Source organism: Syzygium oleosum, unplaced genomic scaffold (assembly GCF_021117445.2).
Source record: "Syzygium oleosum isolate NSW1041296 unplaced genomic scaffold, Sole_v2.1 Sole_v2.44, whole genome shotgun sequence".
Classification (NCBI taxonomy): domain Eukaryota; kingdom Viridiplantae; phylum Streptophyta; class Magnoliopsida; order Myrtales; family Myrtaceae; genus Syzygium; species Syzygium oleosum.
Window position 1 is genome coordinate 1,001,596 of NW_026607528.1, and position 25,434 is coordinate 1,027,029.

The 25,434-nt window shown below is 37.8% G+C and overlaps 1 protein-coding gene across 13 annotated transcripts; it reads right to left on the reverse strand.

Moving 5' to 3' along the window:
• Positions 1-136: 136 nt before the first annotated feature.
• Positions 137-22,335, reverse strand: LOC115684239 (topless-related protein 4-like). Of its 13 annotated transcripts, none has more exons than XM_056306498.1 (25): positions 21,598-22,317; positions 19,086-20,181; positions 14,468-14,761; positions 11,178-13,515; positions 10,865-10,977; positions 9,826-9,988; positions 9,519-9,628; positions 9,373-9,442; positions 9,131-9,204; positions 8,926-9,021; positions 8,753-8,848; positions 7,981-8,108; positions 7,650-7,884; positions 7,410-7,574; positions 7,243-7,335; positions 6,946-7,086; positions 4,843-4,953; positions 4,553-4,732; positions 3,954-4,055; positions 3,772-3,867; positions 2,517-2,645; positions 2,337-2,432; positions 1,755-1,949; positions 1,451-1,617; positions 618-1,335 (listed from the first exon to the last, which is right to left on the reverse strand). In XM_056306498.1, exons 1-25 carry the CDS (start codon positions 22,257-22,259, stop codon positions 1,137-1,139), a joined length of 7,149 nt encoding a protein of 2,382 aa, XP_056162473.1. In that variant the 5' UTR covers positions 22,260-22,317; the 3' UTR covers positions 618-1,136. The 13 variants fall into 13 exon arrangements, with proteins under 13 accessions (XP_056162479.1, XP_056162473.1, XP_056162471.1 ...); XM_056306496.1 differs by having other exon boundaries at positions 4,810-4,953; XM_030608965.2 differs by having other exon boundaries at positions 7,243-7,341; positions 21,598-22,316.
• Between the last annotated feature and the right edge of the window lie 3,099 nt (positions 22,336-25,434).

A 25,434-nucleotide genomic window follows, 5' to 3' on the forward strand; every position in this document is an offset into this window, starting at 1 on the left:
TCGTTCGTGTTTGAAGTTTCATCGCCGGCGCGCACTCTCGCCGGGCGACACTTCTCAGATCCTCCTCGTGCAAGCTTGACCAGTAATCGCAACCGAGAGCTCCTCCTTGACAAGGTAATTTCGCATTCCATTCCCCTCTTTCTTGCCCTGTTTTGGAAAGATGCGTGATTGAACCACCTTCATGTAACTCGTGAAGATCACTGATGATCTAGGCTGTAATTTGATGATTTGTAACGGTTTTGTGGTTCTGACACTGATTTCGGGCGAAAATGTAACTTCGATTTCAGGACCAGACTCAATCCCTTCGGTGCACATAGACCGTTGGATGAAATGTCTCTAAGATACGTTATTCCTGATCAAGTTTCTTCTGAAGAAATTTTAGCATAGATTACTTGCTACCAGTTAGTCAGTTAACATTCATATTCGATCCTTGACGTCCTGTGACGTCTCTGTGGTGTTCGTGGTCAATCTCTTGAGACATTTCTCCATTTCGTGTTATGAATATCCATAGATTTAACGTATTAATCTACGAATGAGCTGGTTAGATTCTCAGTTTACTTTGAAGAGGACGACGGGCTGAAAAAGGAAAATATAATAATAAAAAATGACGAAAGATGTAAGAAAAGAGGAAAAACGGATAAATAATAATAAGAATAATAAGATGGGGTTAGCGTGGGCTTAGATACACTAAGATCATGAATTATGGTTATCGGAATTTCTTTCCATATATGCGTTCATTCCACTTCTGTCTCATTAATTCAAACTTTGTAACCATAAGCATTGAGACCGAGCTTTTAGCTTGCGAACTAAAGTTGGATATCTGCCTCCAGCTTGAATACACAACGCCTTCTAAGCAACACCCTAATCTCATGTTCTTCTTTTTTACACTTTCAAATCAGCCTAAATGAACACAACAAAACAAATTATCACCGCAAGACTTGAGGAGAAGTCGAATAGGATGCTTATTGTACCACTCAAGGCATACTGTACTGAACTATATGTCCAGAGGAAGTACCCCCGAGGCTGGAAAATCTACCCTCTGCAGCATCCCTCAAAAACTTGAATCGAGTCCGGCGAAGGAAAACCGGCTCCACATTTTAATGCTCAATGTTCCACAGGAAGAGACATGGCCTGCACTACCTTTGGGGTTGATCTGAACTGGTTGCGCCGGAGGTCATGCTAGGCCCAGTTCCATCTTCAACAGGAGGAGAAGTACCCCACTCTCCTTCAGATTCCAATGGCTCAAGCACATAGACGCTGCCATCGGTAAGCCCTAGTGCAAACTGGTTAGGTTCAGATGGATGTGCTGCAATGACTAGCGGGTAGGCTCTCGAGCTGCCAAATCCATCAGTGAGGGATGAATAACTTGCGAGACTATTGGAACTTCGCGAATGAGACTTGCCATTTTCATAGAGGAATGAGGTTAACTGAGCAGCAATAACCAACTTACCTGGGGTTTGAAGGGATATAAGCGGCAGGATTTATACGGCATCTCAATCTGAGTTCAGAAGCAGTAAGAACACCGATGCTTCCGTCTTTAAAGCTCAAATATATTGATTGGCCATTGCATGAATATGTAGCATCTGTGATTGGACCGCTAGCTTCTCGAGTAACCCACTAGTTGCGATGAACAACGAATCAAAAAGAGTACTTTTGGCACTAAGCAACTCATACTACCTAATATTTTGTTATTTTTATGCAATCAGGATGAGATAAGAGATTGGTTTGTGCACAACAACAAAAATCTTCAATACCTGCTTGTGGCATTTTAGTTTAGGAGCTTCATATATGGCGATCTGTGTTTCATGAACCACCAGCAGATGTATCTGATCCACGTGAAATTGAACACGAGTAATAGCAAGAGGAGCTGTGCTTCGCCTAGTCAGCATCTGCTGAAACTTACTAGGCGGCTCCTCCTCCTCCCATCCCTCAGTGCTCCAAACACACAACTGCAGTGATGAAAGACAACCATCAAAGGGGACATCAACATTGATGCATAAATGAAAGAATAAAATTCTACGTTTGTGTTTGTATTTCAGAATCACACCGATCGTCTATTGTAAGCAACAACAGGACATCATAGCTTCTTTTTTCGTAGTTAATGGGATGGGATTAATTTGTCAACACAGAAGATGAAGTTTTCTGGAAGGATTTATTCTGCCGGTAAAGGATGCCTTCATGACCTGACGTATGCTGAGGACATAAGCATCAATGATTCAATATATCCAGAGTGAACATCAACCCTTTTTTTTGGAGCACTTTAAACTACATTGCTCTCTCTGCCCAAAACTTAGGCATGTTTACTTGGAAAGTAATATGCAGCAGTGATCTGGTACCTGAGAGTCAGCATCAGAAGACACGAGAACATTTAGGACATTAGAGAAGGCAAGGCCTGTTATTCTTTTCTGATGTCCTCTTAGTATTACCTTGACCTGAGAAAGTGAAACAGTCAATAACCATTAACTTTGTTGCGGATAACAAGGTTAACTTTTACCGACAATGAAAACAGGTCTCACCTGACGAGATACTATATCGTAGATTTGAATAGAGGAGTCCTCCATCCCCATTGCAATAATGAAACTGTTTCCAGGAAGGAATGCCAGAAATGTTGCTGCTTGTCGTGCGCGAATAAATGTTGTTATTGTCTGGATATCAACAGGCAAGATAGTATTAACAACTTTATAAGTAAGAGTGGCACATATGTGCCAAGAGGCACTTGCCTCAATTGCATGCAAGTTCGACCATTAGATCTCTAGATGGGTGAAAAAAGGCTCTCGCTTTCTTTTCTTTAGTCAGTAAGAGCCTAAATAGCACCAACGTTGACACGCAACACGTTGACAAGTCAATTCTTAAAAAATAAAGAATTCCGACACGTTGGGACATGTTGTATGTTAAATATATATATTTTACATATATACATGATAAATTATCATTCTTTTGGCTTTATTTTTCTTCAAATCGAAGTTATGCAATGTGATTCAATTATTCTTTTTCGAAAAGAAGAAAAAAATTCAACAGATAATATACTAAAGGAGAAAGTGCGGCCCCAGCGTCACGCGCATGGTGCGAAATCTACTTTGGTAAAGAGAGACCTGAAGCGAAGGGAAGTTTTTTTTTTTTGAACCCCCCGGAGGTTCGGAGTCAGGCGCGGGCAATCAGCTCCGGTAAGGGGAGGAGAGAGAGGGAGAGACACCTGGGTGCGGTGGTGGAGTGTATAAAGGAGAGAGAGAAGACGCAACAGCGAAAAAGAAAGGCCAGAAAAGCTAGAATGGAAGAAAGAATGTGACTCTCTGTATTCCTAACAAAGCAACCTCCCACACCTCTCTCTCTCTCTCTCTCTCTCTCTCTCTCTCTCTCTCTCTCTCTCTCTCTCTCTCCTCTTCCTCCATCTTCATCTCCTCCTCCTCCTTCTCTCTCTGGATCCTCTTCAATCTCTGCTTCACTTAGCATATCAAATATTCATTGTTCTCCCTTTTCTTTTGTTTTTTTTATAGATTTATATTTTGACCCATAATTTATTGAAAATTTTTAAAATTGACCCGTGCGTGTCGGAATTCCGGACCCATAATTTATTGAAAACTTTTAAAATTGACCCGTTCGTGCCGGAATTCCGGACTCGCGTGTCGCTGGCGTCCGACACCTGTTGACCGCGTGTCGGTTTCCGACACCAACACAGCCGCCGTGCTTCCTAGGTAAGAGCATCACGATGCCATTGAAGATAGAGAAAAGCCCTTGTCTCACTTAACGAGTGAAAAAGCGGTGGTGTGGTACCTGAGAGTTAGAGCCAGAAGACACGAGAACAGTTAAGGGAGTTGAGAGGTCAAAGCCTATGACTATTCTCTTATGTCCTTTTAGTTTTGTCTGGACCTGAGAAAGTGAAACAGACAATATCCATAACTTTGTAGCAGATAATAACAAGGTTATCTTTCAACGACAATGAAAACAGGTCTCACCTCATCATCATGAACATCGTAAACTTGAATAGAGGAGTCCTCCATTCCTATTGCAATAATGCCATTATTTGGTGGTGGTGGGGGCATAAATTTTGTCATCGTCTGGATATCACCAGGATAGTATTAACAACTTTATAAGTAAAAGTAGGACAAATGTGCCAAGAGGCACTTGTCTCAATGGCATCTCCCTTCTTTGGAAAGAGAGAGAGGAAGAGCAAGTTCGACCATTAGATTTCTAGATGGGTGAAAAAGGCTCTTGCCTTCTTTTCTTTAATCAGTAAGAGCAAAAAGATTCCGTTACAGATGGAGAAAAACCCTTGTCTCACTTAGCAAGTAAAAAAGGGCATATGCTGCACTTTGGACTCTACCAAATAATCCACATGAAAATCAGAACAATTGATTTTATGGAACTCCTAACAATAGAGTTCAATACTTTTTACACTTGATAGAATCAATTAATTTTAGGTCCCATAAAAATGTGAAAAGGAAATAGTACATGCATATTCAACAGAAAGGGGTAATTCATCATCTCGTGCCTTGTGGATAGTGCTACAAAAAATTGAAAAGAAGATGTAAACATGCTTTGGGAAAATATTCACCTTAAAAGTCATCATATTGAACAAAGAGATCTTCCCCCCTGATACTGATATTAGATAAGAATCATTCTTTGACAGTGCAAAGCACGGAACTGCATCTTCAGGATTTGTATCGCTTGTGTCATTGGTCATCAAATTCCCGCCATAAGGTTGCCATAACTGTGGTACTACACTAGTTGTAGCCTGGAAAGAAGAATTAATGTAGTTTTTTTTTGGAAGCCGAATTAATGTAGTTGAGAATGCGCTAAACCTTGAAATACCTTGCCAATTTCATGAAAAGAAAGATTCCTTACCCTGCCTGTTAAGTTCTGATCATTTCTTGCCCATTTCCAGAGCTTGTGTACAGCATTCGATGATAAAGCCAGAATGGCATGACCTGAGTTTGTATAGATTAATCTCGAGACCTGCTTCATTTTATCAGCTTCAGTGTTGACAGTTAAATGTAATACCCAAAGTGAAAAAGAAAGAGCCCAAGTTACTAGGCACTAAATGATAGATGCAGAAATTGATGCAAAGAGACACTCGGTGACACGCACAGCTCCGCCTGCATATTTATCCAAGAGTATCTGTGTGCATAGGCATATTTACATACTGTGCCTTTACATATGAACAGAGCATATGATACACATGTCGTCAAAACCCAGTTGAAACAGTTACCAAAAAAATTCTGGCAAAAAGTAGAACCTTGACTTAAATCGTCTATCTGTATCACTATAGAACTAAGAGAACTCTGTGCGGTCTACGTGCAAAAATACAGTGTCTTCTGGGAATACCTATCCTTTTGCATCTAGCGTTTGTGTAATTAGATTCAGCAGGTAAATTTCCACTCGAAGTTAAAGTATCTGAATTCACAAGCTTAGCATTCCCGAACGAGCATCAAAGTGTTGCACAATGATATACTTTGCCTGCCATGTACAAAGCCAAATTCATCTCGTGAAGAATCCGTGCCTTTTACCACATGCAACTGCCATGAGAGTCCACAGAACAATCCATCTCATTGGATTCCAAGCAAAGGCTAAAAAAGTCTCGTTATGCAAATATACCGCTACACTCTAAATCAGGCAGCATCCATCTCGCTATTCATCCTTATCATAAAACTCATAACATCCACAACCAACAAAACTCAAGCACCATTGCCACTCCATAATCACAGATTTATTAATGTTGATCATGTCCTTTCCTATTTGTATGGTTGAAACAATCGGTTAACGATGAAAGGCCAAATGAAGAGATGACATAAGTCCTCCAAGTGTTGAGATTTAAAAGATCATTCACTGGACCACATGCGAAAGAAACTAATGAAGCAAATGCATTAAATGCGACCCCTATTCAAATTTGTGCAATCCAGTAGAAACATGATACGCATGGGCCCAATTCCCTTTTTTTTTGTTTTTTTTTTTTGGTCGAATGGCCTAATTCCCAAGCACTAACTTTTACTCCATATCCATAGAATTCGAATTTTTTTTGTCTAAAAAAAAAATCAACTCTAACTTTGTACCCAAATCTGGGCCCCCGTTATCCGTTCAATATTGCCGTTAAAATCTGATGTGTCAAAATTCCACACGAATATTTCTCTCTTTCTCCATTGATGACGTGGAATTTCGGCTCAATTAAATAATTTATGTTAAAAAAAACCTTCTTTTTTTCGATCTCCTTATTTTCGTCTTCTTCTTCGTCTTTCCTCGCAACCTCAATGAAGGGAGGTGCTTGAGCTAAAATCTGAGTCGCTCGACCTCGGATTTGACTCGCATAGTCTCATATGTGAGTCGCATGACCTCTCAAATACGAGGTTGCGCACCTGAATCGCGAGTGGCAAACTCCATTAATGGAGGTCAACCATAGGGCTCAGAGTGAAGGAAACGATCTGCGCCCTCGCGGTCGCGGTGGATTTAGGGAAAGCTTTGGGCTCGTTTTGTCATCGTCTGGCCAGGAAACGATCTTCCATTGATGTGGCATTGTTTGCAGTGATTCTTTGCTGAATTGAATAGATATGAGTATGGGTTGCATTTGTTCTGAGCTCAAGCACCTCCCTTCACAGAGGTTGGGAGAAAAGACGAAGAAGAAAACGAAAATAAGAAGATAGAAAAAAAATAAATTTTTTTAAAGAAATTATTTAATTGAGCCGAAATTTCACGTCATCAACGCATAAAGAGAGAAATATACACGTGGAACTAACACATCAGATTTTAACGGCAATATTGGATGGATAAAAAAGGGGGGCCAGATTTGGGTATAAAGTAAGAATTGATAATTTTTATGAGACAAAAAAAAAAATTCAGACAAGATTTGGATATAGGGCAAAAGTTTAAGTTTGTGCTTTTGAAAAGAATTGGGTCCACATAAATGAGGAAAAGAAATGCTGCATAAGAACATCCTAATTTGGCAATCATTTGTACCGTCGTAGCTGTTGAGTCATCAGGTAGCCTCATGGAGCAGCATTGTGATGGTTCATTGATTTCTGTCAGTTTCCAAATTTGCCATTTGTCTCCTGACTCGTTAGCAATTCTGGGCTTCACATCGGCCATGCCCTCATTGTTCTGTAGAGCTCAAAAAGAGAGGATATCATTAAAAGATGTCCAATGAACATGCACGTACGAGTGCAATTACTACATCATTCAAGCAAAACACGGTAAGCAACAAAAAAAGCTCCTTAAAAACATTTGACTACCTAAGGCAGTAACGATACCACTTACCATACCAACCATTGCTGCCACTGGAGCACATCTATCACCCAGGCTTGCCCCAACAGTAGCATTACCAGAACCAAGTGTTGCAGTTGCCGGTAGCTGCAGCTGCATAAGATTCAAGACATGTAGCAAGCTCATCTCTATGAAGTCAGTGTACCCTTGAAAAAGCTTACCTTCATAAGAGGTCCAGGAGTGACTCTAGAAGCATCAAAAGGCCGATTGTCCACTGTCCGTAGCAGCCTAATCCCATCAGCATTTGCTAAAATTTTGATAGTATCGTCGCTTGTTGAGACAGCTAATAGAATTCCTTCCTTGTTAAATCTAATACAAGGGAAAGCCTGCAAATTTAAGGAGCGAGTTTAATAGAAAGGTTCGGTAAATTCAGTCAGAATAAATTAACAACCATGAATTACCGGCAATCCACCCTCAGCATCGGTACTTGTCAGCAGATTATTATTGTCCATATGCCAAAATTTGACCATGAACTCGTCACCAGCAGCCAAAAATCCGTTTTTGGTGGTATCAAACTGCACAACCCCACCAGATCTCTTTCCAAGTCCATGATACGTACGGTTGACAGCCCCTTCACTTTCATTCCATTCAACCAAGTATGACTCTCCTTCTTTATTGGTCCCAGATGAGAACAACCTATAGCCAAATAAAATCGCTAAATTAGGTTATTTCGGTCAAAAAGAATGACACAGTATGAAATCAAGCTTGAAATGCAATGCTGATGGTCTGAACCTTGTTCCATCGGCGCTGTATGCGATCTTGGTAGAAGAGGGACCCGGTGCATCATAGTCAACTATTGACACCTTGTTGTCATAGAGCCAAGCCTTAATTTTCCCATCTGCTGATGTTGAGAAGATGAACTACACGAAAAAAATTGTATAACCCATTTCAATAACATGCCAGGATAGAGCCCATCCACTTAAAACTCTAATTATGATAACATAGCATCCTAGAATGATGGGTTATCATAAAATCTCTTTGTAATAGAGTGCACACAACCATAATTGTTTAAAAAATTTAAAACGAAGAAAATAACATCGCCAATTGCCGCTCCACTCACACACAGTAAACAGCCTTCTATTATAAATTTAATTAATCATAACTGGAGGAGACATCTAAGGGAGAACAAATGATGGAAGCAGAAGAATTTTCCTTCTGAACACATAATTAAGCAGAAAGTTTATTATTGTGAAGACCTTTATGCAGTTGTTAATGCCTAATAGCATTGCCCAAAAGAATGAAATTTGCAGGTTGATCTTTAGACCATGTCATCATTTTTAAGAAGCACATTCTAATCAAGACAGTTTAAAAGTGGGAAGACTTGAAAACCCTTGAAATGAACAAGGTCCATTAAAACACAGATTCACACTTCTCATACAAATTGAACCAAAATTTTTCACCTAACCAAGTTTTAGCAGACAGAAGTCCAGTGAATAGTCAAGGGTACATGCCGATTGGTCGTGCTTTCAGTGTGTCCTTGTTAGTACACAAAATAACCAGGTACCTGAACATTTTCTTTGCGGTGTAGACATATGGAATATACAGGTGCTTCATGACCCTCGAAACTCCGTTGCATAGCCCCAGTCACTGTATCCCATACCTGCATAATTACTAGCTTGGTTAAAAGGAATCAAACAGCACAACACTATAACACTGAGGAAAACAATCAAAATATACCTTGATCGACCTGTCCTCTCCTGAGGTCACAACACATAACTGTTCGTTTAAATATGAAAAGGCAAGATCATTAACACTTCCAACATGAGCCTCAATCTGTATCAGACAATAGGTTAGAGTCAAAATCAAGTCGAACTCTCATTTAGGTGGCAATTGTCAGCAGAACAAAGAAGAATAATTTTTCTCTCCATGTTTAGCAACAAACCTCAAGGTGGTTCCTTATGTCATCACCACCATGATATGAGTATATATGCACCATTTGTTTGGAATAAGCAACCCCTAAGGAGAACACCACAAATCATCAGTAATAGCAGCATATGAGCACTTCTTCCCGAAAATATTGCAATGAAGTCTGGTTCTCGGCGCTTTAGTTTTTTCATCAATTTGCAACTATGTGATGCCTAATTTACTAGTTGATATACAAGTAGAGGTGACATCTGCCCATACCAAAAAACTTTCCATCAGCACTCCACATTACACGGTTAACCGATGCTGTATAATCATTGGCCAGAGAAGCCTACAAACAATCAAAACCCATAATCACATTGCCAAAAACAAGATACTGTGATTTATTAAGAATTGAACTTCTATACCTGCAGCGCCATTGAACATTTTCCCAGATCCCAAACCTTGAATTTTCTCAAAGCAATCCTTGCATGGCTGCCTACTTCCCATACCATGACATCGCCCATATTTGTTCCCACTAAAAATTATTGAAGCAGAAAATTTGAAGAATCAGATCCCATGATTTCAAATAGCTGAAGCTACTGTCAAAAGGACAACAAAAAGCAATCTTCCATGAACCAAAGCATAAACTTATGGCCTACAACAGGAACAAGTATCTCCAACTGAAGAAAAGCACAAAACGTGTTCTTCATAGAGTAAGAAAGATGTGCTAACCAAGCAGCAGAATTTGTTGCACTGGATGGAAATCCATACTCTTAACAGGTGAATCTTGACTTAGGGTAATGACTACATTTCTGGGCAAGTCATCTGAAGAATTCTGACAGAGGCTCTGGCAGTTGTATGTGACAGGCAGAATGTTTACCGGTAAATTATTTACCTAATAGAAGGCCATAAAGATTACAAAACCAGTGAGTCCTTTTGAAAATTAATCAAAACCATGGCAATCAAAAGATGCAAAATTTATATAAGAGCCCCTCTTTTACTAGCATGCATGAGCACAATGCATGCATGACGGGAGAAGATGTAATTCACACCTACCCAGTTTGCGCTCCTTATTAATGCTGCCAATATTTGACACAGACCATTTACACAACAATACCAAACACAAAAAACACAGACACAGCCCAATATGACACATCACAATATGTTTAACCAGTTTGTTGACTAGATATTTACATGTTTTTCGTCTAATTCAATGGTTTGACATGTCTAATAGAGTCATGATGAATTGACACAATTTCACAAACACAATTAAGACAAGCAGACACGAATTGACAACCATAGCCCTTTTGCTCCTTTCTCTCTCCATCAGACTTTCTTGTAATCCTTCCCATCCTCAATTATTTCATTAGGTTATCATCTAGTTGAGGGTATTTAGAAACCTCAAAACTAAAAGTTTCTCCTGAAGATTCTCAATGCATGATCATATGCCGCAATAGCACCAAAGTTAGAGCACTTTCGGAATGGCATGCACAGAAAGATAATTAAGAAAGAGAAATACAAAAGACGGGGCGATGTATTCTAGCTTCACTTTACAATTCAGGAAAACTGAAAATCTCTACTTACATGAACATAAGACTTAAAATAGCAAGCAATACATGTAACAAGTTTGAGAAGATCTAGTTACGAATGTTGAGGAAAGCATTCCATATATAACAGATAATTGATCAACCAGTAAAATACTTATTTTTGTAGATGGAACATCCGTTAATAACTAAAGAACGATAAAGAAAAAGCAAGATGAAATAAGTACTTCATCTGATGTTCCAAAAGGTCTTGGTCTCTTCAAAACATGTTCAGAATCTGCTGTTTGGTAGACCATGGCTGAGTTGTTGGCAGGAGAAGTCCTGGGACGCTTTAAGAGAACTGTATTGCAAAACAAAATGTAAATAGAATGCAAAACTAACAGTTTGAACTTGTGGAAACTACAAAATCAATTTTCACAGCTTTTCCACGAGGTGTTATAGAAAGGTCCGGGAGACATTCAAGCCAATCAGGAAGAGTAAGTTTCTTAAGAAAGGTTAGTTGGGAAAGATTCGGCAATTGCGGGATCTGGCAGGTAATACCTAAAGCAAGTACGCGAGAGCGCAGTTCTGACAGTTTTTGAAGCTTGTCTAAATCAAGATTGTTTGGCGAAACCAGTTCACCTGGTCCTTCCGGATTTTTTCCTCCTGAAGCTTTCAACTCTTGGAGTTCTGCCAATATTTCCCGATCATCAAGTAATTCTGTCATGGGAGTTCCACTAATGTCCAACATCCTCAAATTCCGCATATTCTTCATGCTTTCAGGCAATTCCATAATCCCTGTAGATTTTAAATGCAGCTCGGTCAATAATGCCAACTTTCCGATGGAGACTGGGATTTCTATCAACGAGTGACATCCCGATAATAATAAGCACTGCAAAGACACGAGGGAGCCTATGGTGTCCGGAAGTTGAGCAAGTTTACTGCATCCCCTTAGGTCAAGGAGAATCAGAGATGTTAGATGGCCTATGGAGTTTGATATGTGGGCTAATTGTGCACAACAAGAGGCATCAAGAGTCTTGAGCTTCTTGAGAGAACCAATGGACTCGGGTAATTCTTCAAATGCTGTAGATTCAAAATGTAGCTTAGTCAATGATTCTAACTTTCCGATCGAGTCTGGGATTTTTCTCAGCGAGTGGCATTTTGATAATGATAAGCGCTGCAAAGACACGAGGGAGCCTATGGTGTCCGGAAGTTGAGCAAGTTTACTGCATCCCCTTAGATCAAGGAGAGAGAGAGATGTTAGATTGCCTATGGAGCTTGATATGTGGGCTAATGATACACAATAAGAGGCATCAAGAGTCTTGAGCTTCTTGAGAGAACCAATGAACTCAGGTAATTCTTCAATTGCTGTAGATTCTAAATGTAGCTCAGTCAATGATTCTAACTTTCCGATCGAGTCTGGGATTTTTCTCAGCGAGTGGCATTTTGATAATGATAAGCTCCGCAAAGACACGAGGCAGCCTATGGTGTCCGGAAGTTGAGCAAGTTTACTGCATCCCCTTAGATCAAGGAGAGAGAGAGATGTTAGATTGCCTATGGAGCTTGATATGTGGGCTAATGATACACAATAAGAGGCATCAAGAGTCTTGAGCTTTTTGAGAGAACCAATGAACTCAGGTAATTCTTCAATTGCTGTAGATTCTAAATGTAGCTCAGTCAATGATTCTAACTTTCCGATCGAGTCTGGGATTTTTCTCAGCGAGTGGCATTTTGATAATGATAAGCTCCGCAAAGACACGAGGGAGCCTATGGTGTCCGGAAGTTGAGCAAGTTTACTGCATCCCCTTAGGTCAAGGAGAGAGAGAGATGTTAGATTGCCTATGGAGCTTGATATGTGGGCTAATGATGCACAATAAGAGGCATCAAGAGTCTTGAGCTTTTTTAGAGAACCAATGGACTCGGGTAATTCTTCAAATGCTGTAGATTCTAAATGTAGCTCGGTCAATAATTCTAACTTTCCGATCGAGCCTGGGATTTTTCTCAGCGAGTGGCATTTTGATAATGATAAGCGCTGCAAAGACACGAGGGAGCCTATGGTGTCCGGAAGTTGAGCAAGTTTACTGCATCCCCTTAGATCAAGGAGAGAGAGAGATGTTAGATTGCCTATAGAGCTTGATATGTGGGCTAATGATACACAATAAGAGGCATCAAGAGTCTTGAGCTTCTTGAGAGAACCAATGAACTCAGGTAATTCTTCAATTGCTGTAGATTCTAAATGTAGCTCAGTCAATGATTCTAACTTTCCGATCGAGTCTGGGATTTTTCTCAGCGAGTGGCATTTTGATAATGATAAGCTCCGCAAAGACACGAGGGAGCCTATGGTGTCCGGAAGTTGAGCAAGTTTACTACATCCCCTTAGGTCAAGGAGAGAGAGAGATGTTAGATTGCCTATGGAGCTTGATATGTGGGCTAATGATGCACAATAAGAGGCATCAAGAGTCTTGAGCTTCTTTAAAGAACCAATTGATTCAGGTAATTCTTCAATTCCCGTCCTTAATAGGTCCAGCTGAGTTAACGACACAAGTGAGCCTAAGGATTCTGGAAGTTGAGCAAGTTGTTCACAATTTGAGGCATCTAGAGTCTCCAGCTTCATCAAACAACCTCTCGAAATAGGAATCTCTCGTATATTAGTGTCATTTATGAGAAGCTCCCTTAATTCTTCCATTCTACCTACTCCTAGCGGTAGCTCCTTCAGTTCCGAACACCCGTTGACATTCAAGGAGATGAGGGTCTTGATGTCTTGGATAGAAGGATGAATCTCTTCCAGATTGTCACAATATTCAAGAGTCAAAATCTCCAAGCTCTTGAAAGCGGACAAGTCGGGAGTTCTTCTCAAATCACAATTCTCGAGGTTGAGAACTTTGAGCTCGGTTGCCATCTGAAAGAAAGAAATGATACCTCCGTGAGATTGGATAAAAATACCCATGCTCCCTTGCTCCTTCACAGCTGTCTTATATAATTTTAATTGTTTCTTTTTAGTAGTGTTTTGGCTACACCAACATATAATTTTTTTTAAGCATATCATTGCAAAGAGAACTTTGGGATGTATAAGTGCTAACTACAATTATTAGCAAATAACATATTTAGGTTTTTGAAGTTATGGCGATGCTGTTATTTATTGATTAGAGATACGCAAATTTTATTATTAAACATAAATGGCTACTTTATTTATGAAAAAAAAAATTAAATGCTATATGTACAAGATATAAAAAAAATGTTATATTAAAAATATTTAAACGCCATTGGAAGGATAATTTAATGACTCATATAACATTACTACTTTGTAATTGTGTTGTACGATGACTTCAACAATGAACAATTATAATGAATAAATATTGTGTGCAACAAGTCAGAGAAGTTCACAAATTATTCCTTTACTCTAAAAGTAACAATAAATTTAGAATTTTAGCATGTATGTAAAACACAAGTCACCGTCAGTAAGTTTTTGTTTCTCCATCGAAGAAGATCCCTATAATATGACAACAATTGCTAAACACATTTTTGCATGGGGAGAAATTAACTAGAAGCCATAAAACCATTTAGATTAAAGTTAAGATAGGCATAGTATTGTATTTATATTATATATATTAATTAATATAGTTAAAAAAAGTTTGCTTTTAGTATGTATAATGGTAAGCATGACTAGTTGTTAAGATATTAAGGGGCAGAAGCTTCTGGCATATTTAAGTGTTTAAAATTCCTCTTATGCTTGGAGGAAAATCCATAATATGAGGAAGGATTTTCAAAAGAAAGAAAGGAAAACTTGGTGCAATTGGAGCCGTCGACAACATGTGATTATTTATAAGAGATATACCTTCTATAGGTCTTACCTTTAGTGGACCCCATCCTTTCCAGTCCTTCAAAATCTGATTCCACGATAGATCAAGCACGATTAATTTCTTTGGATGAAAGTTGGTCACTTCAAAATCCGAGGGACAATTATTCCATTTGAGCCATCTTAACTGAGGAAGCAAGTTCTGAAAATCTCCGGTGAGATTCGCATTGTTCACTTGAAAGAACCTCAAGTTGGTCAATTCTTTAAATTGTTCAGCTGTGTAGGCTGTGTAGCTTCCTCCCAAATCAAAATATCTGTGAAGACAAAGGGCCTCAATCTTACTTGTGCCCTGCAATTAGGAAACAGTGTAGATCATAGTATCGAATGATGGGATGAGACCAATTGTATGTAAGAAAAGATGTATCGATTTTAAATTTGATGTCATACTATTATGATGTAGGCTTCTCACCTTCGACATCATGACATGACAGGTTGTGTTTGCATATTATTTATCTAATCTATGTAAAAATGTGAAGCTCAAAAGGGGGTCCCCAAATTTCTTTCTTCCAATTATGCCCTTCACAATTTGCACCTTTCAAAATTACAATAAAAAGCCTCTCTTCATGCACACACTCTTCAAATACATCTATCAAATCTCATGCCCTTTATCTGGGAAACAATTTATATGTGAAACAACACAACTCTTACGGTTCGAATACATCTATCAAACTTGCCATCAAAACATGTATCAATACTAAAGAATTCCAATTGTAGAACCCCTCTTTTTCTTATGTACCTTGTTTGCAATTCTCCATAGCAAAATGAAAACGAGAATTCCATCCCAAGAAGTACGCACGTGTTTTACATTCCTTTCTTATCATGTATTTTTGCAATGAGTGTTTTTCATTGTATGTTAGATTGAAATTTTTACTTCTCTTTTTATTACTATATATGTTTGATGCTATCTTTTCATTTCGTGTTGATTTTGTTACAGAGAAATAGCAGTCATCTAAGTTTTTGATCAATTTGCCCATAGATTAATAAGATCTTGCTAATAGACAGATTGGACATGAAGATTAATTATATTATGTTAATATTACTTCTGTGTAAGCATATAGCTGTGAAGTTGTTTAGTTTTATTTCTAATTATCGTTCTTTTATAAATTTCTAAAAAAGTTGTGAGTGTAAAGTTATTTTATCACTCAAATGTAAACTTCAATGGTTCTCTATATATAAAAAAAAGGTCATGTATGTATCGTTAAAATATTCAACTTTCAAGTTTAATAAGTATTATGTTAAAAATGTTCGTTTTGATAATACTTCACCATTAAAATTTTTATAATTATGGGATTGAAGATGTATGTTTGTTAATATATGTTTTGTTGAAAATACATGGTTCTCAAATTAAATATTAAAGTATAGTTAAAAACATATCATTGCAAATATGTATTCTTATAGGAGTATAATGTAACGTTGTAAAAAAATCTATAATTTCACCTCTAAAAAAGAATTCTTGTATACACTTTTCCTGGAAATCTTGACTTGGGAATCAACTTTCACATATGTCTATGTATGCATAGATATCGTAATTACTATTCTTCCGTAAAATTGTCGAGATCATTAATATTTGTTGGCAAGTGTTCATTACTCCTCTAAACGAAGTCATTTAGTTTTCTGGTCTTTATTCTTGACCATACACTATATTTTGAATGATAACAATAAGATCTCAAAATAATATATTGCTAATATAATTTACTTCATCAAAATAGTACGGCAATTTTAGATAACTTAGATAGGTAGAGCTTCCATCCATACTCTCATTAACGAACACATCTATTCAAACTATTACATTTAAAGATGCATCACTTTTCAAATTTTTTTAATGGTTGGTTAGGCTCCATTTATTTTTGATACGGTTCGTTTGTTATTCTACTTAAATTTCTGTTATTTCTCGAATTCAAAACAGAAGTACCCATCGATTAGTGTCATTGACTTTATTATTGCATGAAAAGACATTTCTCTTCAAAAAATGACACTCTTCAAAAAATGACATTTAACAAATGGTACATTATTCATATATTTTGCTGAATAGATACCTCTCTTGGAAGTTACATCTTGGACCAGACACGGAAAATTACCAAAAAAGTCCTAAACCTTTTGCAGTTGTACCAATTCAGTCCTAAACCTTTTTTTTGGCCAATTCAGTCCTAAACCTTTTGTAAACCAGCCAATTCAGTCTTTTTGGCCGGCCGGCGTTGACGTGGCCGCCGGCCGACTGACTGCCGGCCGGCGTCCACGTGGCAATATTTTAATATTTTTATTATTATTTTTGAATTTTTTTTCCTTTTTTCTTTTTTTTTTCTTTTCCTTCTCCCCTCTGGCCTGTCCGGCCAGGGGGGAGGCTCGCCAGCGAGGGCCCAGCTCCGGCGAGGCGAGCTGGGCCCTCGCCGCCGCTGGGCAAGCTCGCCCAGCCAAGGCGAAGCTCCGCCCTCGCCCAGATCTGGCGAGCCTCGCCCAGCCATGGCAAGCTCGCCCAGCTCCGGCGAGGCGGAGTTCGCCTTGGCTGGGCGAGCGGCGGCGAGGGCCCAGCTCGCCTCGCCGGTGAGCCTCCCCCCTGGCCGGACAGGCCAGGGGGGAGAAGGAAAAGACAAAAAAAATGAAAAAAATTCGAAAATAATAAAAAAAATATTAAAATATTGCCACGTGGACGCCGGCCGGCGGCCCGTCAGCCGGCCGGCGGCCACGTTAGCGCCGACCGGCCAAAAGGACTGAATTGGCTAGTTTGCAAAAGGTTTAGAACTGAATTGGCAAAAAAAAAAAAGTTTAGAACTGAATTGGCACAACTGCAAAAGGTTTAGGACTTTTTTGGTAATTTTCCCGACCAGACACTCCTCTTTGCATTTTCAGTGGCATATTTGTAGATGACTTTGTTTAACGGTACATGTATTATACTTAGATCTTTTCTTTCTTTGCACTTAGTGGTATCAGTTAATATTATTTACTTCTTTTATGTTTACATTAACAGACACCTGTGTATTTTGAAAGGGTAAGTTTGAATAGACACGTTTCTTCGTATTTTTAATAGTAATTTAGAAGGTGTTTGTTTTTGAAATAGTATGCTTGTTATGTGATTTGCAATTCATCCTCTTTTTCCAATCAAATACATTGCATGACAGCTTGAAATTTCGAATGGACTCAATTTCACTTGTACAATAAAATTCTCTTACACAGAAATTCTTTCTTTTTTAAAGATGAAATACATATCATATGTCCTTGGAGCTATGCCATTACTCATAACTCAACAATTTTCTGGCTACCTAAAAAAATTGAGAAATGCCTCTAGCCACATGCAACGCACATGTAATCTTTGTTAGTAAAATTTAGACTTTTCATCCATCATGAAAAAACTTCCCATATTCATTCTCAAAATTGAATGACCTTCCACATTGTGTCCCCGTCGACACATTATGTGACTATATGTTAATATTCCTAAGTTACGTACATTTGTCTTTCCGCTTCTTTATTTTTATTTCTTAATAACACATACTTCTTTATGCAACTTCTTTTGCTTTTTTTTTTCTGGCTGATAACTTCTTTATATTGCGTCTTCTTCTTATATTGCATGGAAAAAATGCTTAGATTCTCTATTTTCCAAGTGTTGTGGATCCTAATAGTAGAAGTCTTGTGCTATGCACAAAATTTGAGACTTCGCATTTTCTACTGTAATGTAATATCTCGTAATTTTATAGGATTAATTAGAATGTAAGTATGTGATTAACTCAACCTGATTATAACACCTTTTGGGGAGTTCTAAAAAAAGAGAAAAAAGGAAAAAAGAACGCACGGATCGGAAGCAGAATGTGAGATGGCGAGTCGCATGAGTATGTTGGAGGGCATTTTTGCTTACTCGGTGATTATTTCATCAACCATTTGCCACGTGTCCAGTTTATTCTTCAAACCAATCAAGAGACATAAAATGAGAAGAATTAGAGAGATATGGTTCGGATTGATGCAGCATTTCATTCGAAATTTAGATTATAAGTGTGGCAGCAAATCAATCAAAGTGTGGCAGTTTAGATTGTAATTGTAAGTCGTTGACCACTTCTCTAATTTTTGCAGATTGGTTAACTTTGAGAACAATAGAGAAGATCGAGATCTTGATACTGGAGTTTGCAGCAGAAGCTAAATGTATTTTGAGTTTTAAAAAATGTAAGTAGAAAATTTCAGATTTTTTTCTAGTTACTAGATACTTACAGTGGTATTTTATCTTGAAAAAATGTGTATTTCTCTAATTGATTCTGTTACTTCCTTGACACATGCAACGACTAACTTGAATACTCTAAAATTCTGTTTTGTACAAAAATGAAGTATGTGATTGTATTGTATTGTTGAAACTAATCATAGTTTTGACTCTATTACTTTGAATCCATCATTTGGTTTGACTCAAAGTTGTTACTCGAAAGAGTAACACTTGTTTAAGAAAAATCTCTGATAAGCTGTAACACTTGCTAAGAAATAGCAACCTCTTACTATCTAATAACGTCAATGAAATGACACGAGGGAAATAATATTACTAGGTCCTCTGTTCACTAGAGCAAGCACTAAGTAGAGGACCAACATCGCTCTGACAGTAAAACATGGACTTAGGGAAATAAAAGAAGAGACACGCTTACCTTATTTCTCCTTAGCACTTCCATAACTTCCTTGGTGTCCCATAACCTGCTACGGTATTGAGGCTCTCTTTCGTTTTCCTTGCAGATGATATCTCTACCAAGATCTCTCAATTGATCATGCATTATGAGCTCATGATCGTCTCCAACCTTTATTAATGACATCGATCTCAATACTTCAATTCCCTCATTTGGAAAGAAGTCACAAGCGTCCCACATGTAGGATGCGATTCTCCCATCAGTGCCAATGAAAAAACAAGCAATATCCAAAAATATCTGTTGTTGTCCATACTCTAATGCATCATAGCTTATTTTTAGCTTTTCTTGCACTTTCTTGTGAGGGACCTTTCTTAATTTTTTTATCGTATCTCTCCATATGTTTGGCTTTTTATCGCGTAGAAATGAACCCAAAACCTCTAGGGATAAGGGAAGCCCTCCGGTGGTGGATACAACATCACGAGTGAGCACATCAAATTCACTTGGTGGAGCATCCTTTCTAAATGCATGTCTACTAAACAAAATCGAAGATATATCCTCATCCATTTCCTCAAGTTCATAGTTGTAGTCCACCTCGGCATTGTCAAGAATACTCTTGTTTCTGGTGGTAATAATGATTATACTTCCCAAAGAAAACCAATTGTGATTTCTAGCCAAAGCCATCAATTGATCATCATCATCCACATCGTCAAGAAGAATTAGGACTTTCTCACCTTTAAACTTGGATGAGATAAACCTAATCCCTTCATCCCTATTAGAAACTTGATTAGTATGCTTCAATATATCATGGATTAATTGATTTTGCAAGTATTCAGGGCCATTACGCTTATATGATTCCCTAATATCAGCAATGAAGCTACGATGCTCAAATTTGTTGGACAACTTGTTGTAGATGGTTTTAGCAAAAGTTGTCTTACCGATACCTCCCATCCCGTGGATGCCCACAAATAGGGTGGCACGAGAATTGTTATTGACAAATTCCATAACCTTCTTTATATGTCTATCGATTTCGACCAAATTCTCAGAAATAACCAACTCAAACTCTTTCTTCAACTCATTCAAGACTTTCCGGACGACCAATTTCACCAATTCTCCTTCATACCTGTTAAATGCGACAAGAGTTCAGATACCTGGAAATAGTAATTTTATATTGCCAATCTAATGAGAATACTCTAATCCATAAATCTGAGGATAAAAAAACTTTAAGAATCGTATTTGTCACACCTCCATATATAATCTTATATGCTAAGATTAAAAGTGGGAAATGGTGGTGGTTGCTTCAAGCATGCCGACATTCCATTTTTGCTATAGTATAATCTATTGAGCCAGAAGAAACTTGAGGGTATTGCTAATGAATATTGAATATTACATGAATCATGGATCTGACTTAAATTTCAAACTAATTGATTGTTAAAGTTATTAGGGATGATGTGGACGTGACATTGAAAACTTTCTACAGCATTTGAATAGCAAAAACCCAATAAGTCGGCCCAATACGAGAGTTTAGCCATCAATTAATAAATAGGTCATAACTTTTGACGCAAGAGGAATTTAGGTCCTAAAAGTCATTCAGAGTGCTATATTATGAACTACCTTAATACAATTGAGGAAATTTCTCTTTATTTGTGCAATTCTATGTGCTTGCAAGTTTCTACTCTTGTTGTGAATTTAGTATCATTCCAGATTCGTGTTCTTATCAATTTTCTTTGAGCCGTGGGATGATAACAGGTTGTATTTTATTTTCCTTTTAAGTATCTATATTCTTTGACTATAATTGATCTAATATTGATTTTACGGGGAAGTAGAAGAATGATTTTTCCCCAAAAGAAGAACATTACTTCAACTTATGCAGGTGTATGAGATAGAAATTATAGATCGAAGATAGGAAAATTCATTGAACATTATTAAGACAAATATATAATAAAGAAAATCTTTTTTTCCTTCTTTATATTTGTAATCATCATATATAACCAATGAAATATTTCATTTGTAATTTTTTAATAGCAATTAATTGACGACGTTAATGATTTAACAAATGTAACTTGAAGAATTATCGCTTTGACAATCAACAAGCAAGTTATACGATGTTATGAGCTTTAAAAAGGAACCACCAATAAGATGTACTATCAATCTCAAATAAATATGCAAATAGAAAAGTTTGTGATGGAGATTAATGTAGCTTACACTATAAACAGGATAAAAGACGAAGCACAATGCTACAAAATCTATGGACATAAGAGTAATAACTCAATTAAAAAAATCTTATATCATTCAAGCGAATGGGATCATAACAATAAAATCTACAATTAGATTGGTCAATATCATTATAGTAATTCTTCAAAAGAATAACTTATGGAACTCATGCATCGCAGGATCTTACTGCTAGCAACATCTTAGTGCTTTTCCTTTACTAAAAAAACCTAGAAGAAAGAAAATGGAGCAGGTAGTATTCAGAACAACCAGTAAATATCCACACAAACTCAAAGAAAGTAGAGAATGTTTTGGTGAAAACTTTTACCCATCCGCGTTGAATCCTTTCAAGGAACTGACTTCGATGAGTGCTTGCTTCCACTTCTCCAAAATCATTGGGTCAAAGCCCCTCTTGCGCAAACGGCTTTCACGCTCCTGAAATGTCTTTCCAAAACTCCCGATTTGATGCCGCACGTGAGCTACTTCCACTTTGTAGAATATGGGCAACACTATATGCCCCGTGCTATTATTTTTGCACTCCATTATTTGAACCAGTTCATCTAGGCACCAACTGCTCTCACCATAATTCACAGAAAGAATGGGGATCAAGATCTTACTGTTCTTAATGGCTGCCAAAAGATCTGGTCTGATCTTCTCGCCTTGGCGGAGCTCGTTATCGTCTTTGAAAGCATGAATTCCGGCATCGATGAGCCCATTGTAGAGGTGATCGATGAATCCTTTTCGAGTATCTAGTCCTCTAAAACTCAAGAACACCTCATAGTGATTTCTAGATGGTGGGGTCAACGAACTAGATCCACTGGAATCAGCTTCCGTTGTCACAGTTGATGAACCAGATGCGCCAGAACCAGCATCTTTTGCATTTCCATTCACGCCAACTTTCTTCTTATTGAGAAATTTGAACGCGAGCACGGAGAGAAGGATGGGTGCCACGAGCACGGCAAAAGAATGCCCAAAAATGGGACGATGCATCTCGTCTTTGCTCCGACTCTGCCCTTGATTTTTGCTTTCAAGCCTGCCGGAGAAGAAAACCAGAGTGCCTCTCAGGAAACACGAAATGCCTCGCTGTTGCCCATTGTCTCTTTATTGGTTTGAATTACATAATCGAACCAGCTGGCAACCAGAATCGCAACCAATAATTCAAGCTTGTCAGGCTAGATATAAATTAGTAATTCATTGACCGGGAACACTGTCCAAGCGCTTACGGTCGTTGTCTTCGTGCGTGATAATTTCAATACACCAGAAAATCATTTTGATTTTTAAATAAGTTTTCGAATTGGAATCTACTCGAATGCAATGACAAACATAACTTGCTCCAGTTTTGGCTCATGCGCTATTTTTATTAATATGATTCTGACCTAAAAGATTATATCTCTCTCAAATTAATAATAATAATCTTGATCCTTACCAAAAAAAAAATAATAATAATCTTGATGATGATGATGGTGATGATGATACTTCTTTTCTCTGATCTCTCTTCTTTTGAAGTTCGAAACAGAAAAATATCACACGAAATCATAACTATGCCCACCGTTACATCAATAATTCAAACTTTTTTTTGGTAAACTTGTACCGGTGTGACAAAAATATCCTCTGTTTACCATAAAAAATCCTAAACTTTGCGCAGTGTAGACCAATATCCGATATTTGTTCTACTGTATAAATTTGTGGGTTTTGGTTACATGTGGGTTATTGTTGTAACAGTGGACATGATTTAAGATTTTGGTAACACAAAAAAAAGTTTGAAGTGTTGGTATCACAACGACCATAGTTTAGAGTTTAATGGTACGAACCTGGGTCAAAGACTTGAAATAAGGGAAAATTACTAAAATAGTCCTAAACCTAATACAATTGTGCCAATTCAGTTCTAAATTTTATTTTTTTGCGAATTGAGTCCTAAACCTTTTACATTTGTGCCAATTCAATCTATCTGGCCAATTTTGACCATAAATCGTTGATGTAAACTCTAGCCATCCTACATGGCAAGGTCAGTGCTGACATAGATATTTTTAATAATATTTTTTGAATTTTTATTTCTTTTTTCTTTTTTTCCTTTCTTATCTATCCTTTCCTTTTTTTTCCCAACTCCCAACTAAGGATCGGCGAGGGTTGCCGATCGACCCTCGCCGGGCCCTCGCTTGAGGCTAGCAAGGGACGCGACACCTCGCCTGGCCAAATCTAGTGAGGGCATCACGACCTTAGCCCAAAGCCGGCGAGGGCCACAATGCCCTCGTCGGCCCACAGTTGGCAGTTAAGGTAAAACAAAGAAAGGAAAGAAAATAAAAATAAATAAATAAATTCAAAGAATTGTTAAAATATTTTTAAAAAATGTCCACATCATTGCTGGCATCATTGGCTGCATGGACTAAATTAGCAAAACATGAAAAGATTCAGGACTCAATTGGCCAAAAAAACAGTTTTGGACTGAATTGGCAGAATTGTAATAAATTTGTAACTTTTTTGGTAATTCTCACGTTAAAATTGATCACGAAGCTTTATGTTCCCACATTTCGTTACGTATCTATATTCTCATCGATGAAATGCTTAAAATATTTAAGAACTCATCTATCTTCTGGGTGTCAAGTCTGGACCATCCTTAGTACTACATAATAGATGACCCAAATTTTATTGCAGTTTGGAGGGAGGCACACAATTTTATTTAAATCGGTGTGGAGTGCACCTACATAGTTGTGCCGACCATTGATTGGAATTTGTCTAGTTGTTCTAATCTAAGTCTGCTCAGTTGTCCTGTCACGCGGACCCACGCGTTCCCGTTCGGGCGTATTAGCCAAAACGTCGCTCCTCCTCTCCACCACTTTGCTTTGACCGCTACGACAGCTGACGCTCTGAAATCGAAGCCTACGTGTCGCCCTTGCCTCGCATCTCGTGGATACCTTTGGCCACTCGGGATGTATTGCCCCCTCGACCTCACGTGGCGCGGGGACCGAGCGAGTTCCCGTGTTTTCCCCAACCGAGGCGACAGCGCTGTATGGCCAGACAGGCGTGCCTCTATATTTTGGCCTTTTTCTCTAATGAGGGGTCTTACCTCTTTCAAAATTTTTAAAAAAATAAAGATTTTGGTATGCAACCCTTTGATAAAATTTAGGTTGTATTTTTAGAAGAATTGTATAATTATGTACACGACGCTATTTACATATTTTGAATCTTCTAAGTGATTCATGTTAAACAAAAGTTCAGACCGTGAGAGTTACGAGAGAATTGAAAGCAAAAATTAATATATGAAGACTAGATACACAACGGATGTTTGGTTCTTCGTATTTATAAGCAAAAATTATTTCATATTTGGGGACTTATGTCTTGCCTGATCCTTTGCATTAGTTAAGGATTTGTTGATATGTAGATTTATGTTCATAACTTGGGCTTCGTCGTTAAGAAAAAAGCTAGAAGCCAAACCAAATAAATTGTTGAGATATAAAATATATTCAACACTGTACTGTAATGGCTTAAAGTAAATGATTGCACAGGTAATTTCAAGTCAAACCTTATGTACTATATAGCTCGACTTTCAACTTGACTCAACTTGTTTTTTTGCCAAGGCTAAACTTAATTCATTTGTGAAAAATAAGCTGCGAGTACATGCCCGTTTAGATAAAACTGAAAAATAATTACTGAAAATTTCGAGTACTGAATTTCAAATTGGACCATTTTAGATACTTAAAATGAAAGAAAATGTTGTTTGATAATAATTAATTTCCACAGCATAACGCGGTAGCTGCATGGAACCTATGCGCGTGCTTTCATTGATTTTAAAATCGGGGCGTGGAAAGTACTTTTTACCGACAGTGGAGCACACATGGGGCTTTCGCTTTCCTTCATCTCCAATGGCGAAGGCTTCATGGATATTATGAACCAACTATACTACAATATCATGACATAGACCAATTATATTGCTGTATAATATCGCATCATAACCAATTGTTTTAATTTTTTTGTTTTTGTTTCCTATGAAGAATCTATTTTGTTAACATGTTTAATGTACTACCTCAAATTACAAATGGAAAAAAAATGAGACGTGATAAATAGTAGACATTATAGTTCACAACGATGACAGTTTATCGGTTATGTGTTTCGTTATGGAAGAAATAAACAAGTACATGCATATAATAAAGATTAGATATAAAAGAGA